This window comes from Elephantulus edwardii, unplaced genomic scaffold, assembly GCF_000299155.1.
Source record: "Elephantulus edwardii isolate Elephantulus edwardi_28Jun2011 unplaced genomic scaffold, EleEdw1.0 scaffold00001, whole genome shotgun sequence".
Lineage (NCBI taxonomy): Eukaryota > Metazoa > Chordata > Mammalia > Macroscelidea > Macroscelididae > Elephantulus > Elephantulus edwardii.
The window spans coordinates 46,447,917-46,454,680 of record NW_006399751.1 but is presented as its reverse complement, the minus strand read 5'-3'; the positions used below and the strand labels follow the sequence as shown (position 1 = coordinate 46,454,680).

The 6,764-nt window shown below is 34.9% G+C and overlaps 1 protein-coding gene across 1 annotated transcript in view; it reads left to right on the top strand.

Annotated features, from left to right (window-relative positions):
- METAP1D (methionyl aminopeptidase type 1D (mitochondrial)) overlaps positions 1–6,764 on the top strand; it is a 102,910-nt gene that overhangs the window by 92,493 nt on the left and 3,653 nt on the right. The window contains 1 exon segment of the mRNA XM_006903776.1: positions 2–146. Within this exon segment, the coding sequence (XP_006903838.1) occupies positions 2–146 (145 nt within the window).

Here is a 6,764-nt window from a genome sequence, read left to right as displayed (position 1 = left end):
CATGGGGATACCTCCGAGACATTTCTGGTGGGCAATGTGGATGAATGTGGTAAAAAGTTAGTGGAGGTTGCCAGGAGGTGTAGAGATGAAGCAATTGCAGCTTGCAGAGCAGGGGCTCCCTTCTCTATAATTGGAAACACAATCAGGTAAGCCTTGTGCTGACAAGTAAAGGGAGGGTTGGCAAGTGGTCCAAAGGTTATTGGTGGCTTGGAATAAAGTTGATGACATGTTTTATGATTCAGAACCATCATTTCAGTCTAATATCAGTATGTGAACTGCCAGGCTTCGATGTTGTTACCTAGGTTTAAAAGGGAGGTGGGGGAGAAAAAGTGAATGATACCAGGGTCAGCAAAGAAACTTGTAGGAGCAGTGAGTGATATTTATACAACTGCTTAAATTTTAGCTCAACACAGTGGTCGGTCATAGTGTAATTTTACTTGAAATCATACTAAATCTAAAACTAAGTATATAAGAAGGGGCTAAGGTCCACAACGCTTGGATGATAAGAAAAATCTAAATTAAATGCAGGACAGAAGCAAAATCTAGCCCTAAGATAGGAAAATTTTAAAAATGTTAGCTCAGACAAATATTACCTTTCAAGTTACTGTATTAGCAAACAGTCTGAAACAATGATCTTCTGTCATCATCTTTTTTTTTTAAGAGGGTGAGGATGTCTGGCTCATTTTTCTTGTTTATTTTCCACACACTGTTCTATGCTTGCCTTTTGAATGGTGTATGTGTTTTCTCAATTCAAGATATTTCTTTGTAATCTGTAACCTCCTTGTAGATTCCTCTCCCCCGTAACTGTTCTGAAGTAGACGTATAGAGTATGTGCTTTCACTTAAAAGTATGTAACATGTTTTGCTAACCTACTGTTCTCATTAATACAAACTATTGAATATTTCCCATTTGCCTAAGAGATGGCTTAGTCACCTTAAAAAGATGCTGCCTTCCCTCTCCCCACCTTCAAATACTTAAAGAAAAAAGGCAGTAAAATATCAGTTAAATGTATTTATAGCTTTAAAAACATTGTAACAGTGTCTGAATCAAACTTTAGTAAAATCTCTTTGGGTTATATCTGAGAAGCTTTTATTGAAGACTTTGAACAAAATTGTGTTTTTGACAGTTTTAAATTATAGGCTAACTAGCCTGGGAAAAAAGGATAGTGTCTCTCTGTTCTTTCATAGGAAATGTTGAATCAGACCCCTACTGGGAAAAGAAATTTAATGCATATCTCACTATCTTACTGTCCATGAATATAATAGAAATGAATTCAAAATGCAGTTTTATTTTTGCAAATGGGATGAGTCGATAGATGCACCTCATATTTTTTGAACACCTAGGGTTCAACAAATTTACTGGTGGTGCGCTTGCATTTTAACAAAATTTATTCTTCAGTAGAAGGGGGCAGAGAACACTAGATTCTTATTCAAGCATTCTATCGAGCTCTGCATTCATGGCTGTGTCTAAAGGGCATGTCAGCCTTTGATTCTCTCTGAGAGGTAATTATCCTTTTCCTGTCACGGAACAACAAATGATAGCTAACTACAGAGGCACATTTGCAGTAGTCACATTCATCAACTGCAGAAAAAAAAATTCAATTTAATTGTGCAACACAGCTGCACATGGGCTTTTGAGCATTTCTGTTGTTCTCCCTGTCTCGCTATTCCTCCCTCCAGATCTATTTTTTAAACTTTTTTTTCTGGTTATTTTTCCCCCTTTTTGTCTCTTCTTCCATTTTTACTCTCTGTACTTTCTTGTTAAAGTAATTTTCCTTTGTGGCTCTCATTCTTTTTTCCCCATTGAAGGCTATGAATGTAGAAAATTATCACAATTACTCATATAATTGAGCCTCTTTGTAGCAAGTGCAACTCCAGTAGCCTTTCTCCATCATGAAAATGGTTTCATTATAGGGTTTTTCATATTCTCTGACACCATCTACACAGAGGAACAGGCGTGCAGATGAGATGTACTAGGAACAGGCTAGATCAGTAAGGTCACAGTGGGAATAATTAGCTCTGCTATGGAAAGAGCATCTAGGCCTTTTACTGCTACATAAATGTACTGTCCGTGGCTTTTAGTCACAAAAAAACTTACTAACAAATGGAGCTCCCGCCTACTACTTTGAAAAAAAGATTTGTATCAACACTACAATTTTCCATCATTAAGACTAATAACACAGAGCCTAGTATACATCAAGGGGAATAAAAAGAAAAATCTCACATTCAAGTGGCGGCTGGGTGCTGACCTTTGTTCCCTTTTTTTGTGTACGACTTAACTCTTTACAAAAAAGAGCCACACGCCACACACCAACATGCAGGTGAACTCCAGCTAGTACTCGGAAAGCCCAGCATTCAGTCAGAAAATCTGATAAATCTCCATGCAGGATAATGCATTTCATTACATATTCACTACATTAATTCTAGCTACATTTAAAAAAAAAAAGAAAAAGAAGAAAGAAGAGTACAATTGAAAGTGACATTGGATTTTATCTATCTGGATTCAGAGGTCAGTCTTCACAGAGCACAGATTTGCATGTACAAGATCCTTTGAAAACCTGATCAGTCCCCAACAACTGCACTTAGAAAACTATGTGGAAAAATAATAGACAATGAACTTTCTATTTTTACCCTAATACATTTCGTTATCTACATGGTTTATGTCTGCCACCGAGGAGGAAACGCGCCCCAATTCTAACAAACGTCCTGATGTGTTAAAAGCAAATGTTTCTGGACATCTCTTATTTTTGCCTTTTCTTATTCAGGCAGAATCTTAAGGGAGTAAATAAACAAACAGTTGCCCTCTTAAAGCCAGAAGTACTTGGAATCATTACAAACTGAAGGTTTACAAACACTTTTCAACTCAGTCTCATTTATTTGAAGATATTCACCATCTTTTACATAGCTTCTTTCTGCTGATACACCAGGAAAAGGATATTCAGGAATCTTTTATTGGTGGCTGTGTGTAGCTAAAAACCTGGAGAGCATCATAGGAAACTTGTAAAATCTCTGAAACCTAAACGATGGATGAGCTCTCTGAAAAAATACTGGCAAAAACAGTTTTCTAAAAGAGTTTCTGTAGGCCCTCTTGCTTTGTGAGAGATGGCCAGCAATCTAAAATATCACAGTACTGTTATCCTCACTATATCTGTTTGCTTTAAAGTACTCCTAAATCTGTGTTTTAGTAATTATCTCTAGATGGTATGATTTGTGCCTATGAGAATTCTGTGCATGTGTAGATTTACGCGTCACAAATCTGTGACAGTCTCATCAAAAAGAACTTAAACTTACAGCTGTAAATGCCATGATGAAAGTATCAATAAATGGTTTTTAATGTTTAATTCATAAGTATATGTTTTGATATTAATTTAGAACAATATAAAGCAGATTTTTAAAAATAATCTCTTTCTATTAGATTATGCACATTTAAACAATAAGTGGCTCAGGCAAAATAAGTCATTTTAATGTCATCTGTGATGGATTTTTCTTGACAGCTACTGTAAATTACAATTACACTGCTTCTCCCTGCATGAAAGTAAGCATTGCAATAAATTATCTTTTATTTCAATCCATCATGCCTGCTTTTCAGAAACAGAAAACCTCAAATAAAAGTTCAGCACGATTGTAAGAAAAATACAGTAATTTTTGATCCAGTTTGAAACAAAAAAAAAAGGGCCATTCTTTTGGAAAACAGTCATTGGCGTTCAAAAATACTACTAATTGTACCTAAACATTCCTTGTCCGTAGAGGGAATCCCTGAACTTGAGAATTCCTTAAGTCAAAATAAAAATAAAATAAAAATCTTGAAATAAAATTTTAAACAGCCAAAATGGCTTAAACATAATTCCATAGCTTATAAAAGCAGATATGCCTTGAGATTCTTTATTCTTTACTTAGAGATGTGATCTCTTTAGAGACTGGTGGTATTTGGGGTTTATCTGGAAGCAACAAACTATTTCTCTCTCTTATACATTTTCCCTTATTTGTAAGAGTATGAACTTAAAGATACTGCTCTCCTTCCTCATAGAGAACATACTAGTCCTAGAAATAGAGTTGAACTGTATTAAGTAATTTAATCTCGCTAAACATTTCAGTTGAATACAACTGCCTCATGATAGTGCATCTAATTGAAGAAAGTAGTTACTAGGTAAAATTTGAGATGTTTTTCTTTCAGTTATATAAATGTAACCAAACATGTATAATAACCAACTATAGGTTAGAAGTTTAGAACTGCTTCTCCCTCTTTTCCTCCTCTCCAAATACTATGTATGAAGGGCTTCAAATCATAAATCCACTCAGGCTGGTTGATAGGTGCTGTACTGTCTTAGGAGAACTTTGAGTTGAGGAAAATAAGAAGAGTTATTCCCCAGAGAGTTTCTTTTCAGCAGAGTTCTGCAAAAAGAAGTCAGATGTCAATGAAATGACCAGAGTGAGAAGATCACTGTGTTCAGAAATGAGTCATGGTCTCCAAGGCTGGAGCAACCCACTACTTTTTGGGCACTTCATGCCTGCTCAGCTCTTCCCATGTGTCCCACTGTGCCATAAAGTGGGGCACATGTCCCTACCTTTCCATCCACGAGTAGTCTTCCCAGTACTTACTAAAGGAGTGGGATTTGCTACGACAGGTCTCTTTGGCTTGTCTCTATGAAGTAAGATTTTAAACCCTACAATCAGATAAATAATTGAGTGCTTCCCCAAGTGTCCAAGAATAGAAGAAGGAGCATGACTTGAAACTGTAATTAGGAACTTTAATGTGATTTTATCCCTTATAATTCCAACAAATATGTGTTAAAAAAAACAACCCTCCCAACCCAAAAGGAAAATACCTCAAAAGGCAGAAAGAAGTGTATACTTAACTCCTTGAAATTGAGCATTGAGATGGGCACATGGTGAGAGAGATGGGAGAAATGTCTTTTCCACCCAGCTGTGAAATCCTCTGACCTTTGCATCCAGGATGCAGACACATCCATGATGCTCCCAGAACCAAAAGTTCCAGTGAGATCTGAGGAGTAAATTGTTGTAGGAGAGCGATCTCAGATATCTTTAGCCACCTAGTAATTGCACAGTTTCTTTTATGAAGAGGAATGAGAGGGATGATGGGGGGAGCTTCCTTGCCTCCCAGAAATTAAAATGAAGATGCCTATTGTAACATGTATTTAAGATGTAGGTGTGATGCCTGCCAATCAGTTAGATGCTTAATAATCATAATTCAAAAACAAAACAAAACAGTATTATTATTTGTTTAAAGAAAAGAATCTGAGATTTGTTATAATAACATCATTTACAATTGAGGTAGAACTCATTCTTAAATATAGATAATGTCTTTTTTAATAATTTCTTTTCCACTCTCTATCTAACTTCCATCTTGGGTATTTGGTTATTTCTTGTGTAATATAACTAAAAACACTTTAGAAAAAGTGTTATACCTTTTCCCCAAAGTACAAGGAGCCACAGAAAGAATCATTACCATATAGAACAATTTAAGAGATTAAAAACACTGACATATTTCTGTCCCCAGCACATGCATGATTTATCTATTTCTGTGCTGTTACAAGGCAATTAAATCTGAACAATAGGCTGCTTATCTGTGAACTATAGTTAAGATATTTTACAAGTCTGTAGATGAAGATTAAAACTATTAAGAGAAAACCATATAGACATGAATGCAAAAGATGATGATTTTGCGTTTATAGTAAAATAAACCTGGAGTTGGCTGGGAACTTCATAGTTTGGTTTCTAAGATTGTGATTTTACTAAGAATTAAAACTACAGTTTGTAAATTCTAACCCACTGTTATACTTAGGATTAGGGCACTATGATTGTTACCCAAATGAAAATGTAAATTGTTGATGGAATATGTGTTCTTATTTTTCCAATGTTCCAAGAAATAAGCATGTTCTCTTGACTTCCAGGCAGCTTTTCAGTCTTGTAGATGAAGATTTTGGGTTGGTATCTTTGTACTAGATTTCTTTTATATGGGTTAGATGAAACCTACAGTATTTCTATAATGAAATAACCAAGTTATTATGAATTAGAAATCAAAACACTCACGTCTCTTAGTATCATAGAGATTAAAAAGCATTTTTTGTAACTTCTGTTAATGGTATAAATCTTACCTAATCAAAAATTTTTGGAGTTTCATGCATATCAGCAAAGAAGAGTAAAACTTTCCTGTTAGTGCATCTATTTGTAAATTGCACACTGTTTTGAAATAAGTCAGAATAAAAGGAGCCATAGAAGTAGGAAGTTACATTGTTAGACTGTATTTTTTTTTCTCTGTTTGATTCCCAAGTCATTTGTAGTTTACACAGACCTTTTGTGAAACTCCATAAAAATCAGGAAGTTTTTTATGACCTGCATTATGTGCACATATATCTTGGCTGTATATATTCAGTCTACATACATAAGTATGCATGTTCAGTCATTTGTTGTCTAAAAGTGGCCTTGTCTGAATGCTCTACAAAGATAAATGAAGCAAATTACCAAGTTAGACACATACTTTCTTGTTTCTTATAGCCAACGGAAATTGTTAAAAGCAACAGCAAAAAGAAAATCATTCCAGAATAATGAAAACATTTTAATGTTCTTATCTGACTAAATATTTCCTGATTTTTTTCCTTTCCAAAGGATATACCTATTTTTAAATTTGCAAACAAAATTAATTTTGCAATGTCTTACCTCATTATTTAAATTAGATACGATTGGAGAAATCCCGGATAACTTCTTTTTTTTTCTAATTCATTCATTGATTGTTGCACATTCCCC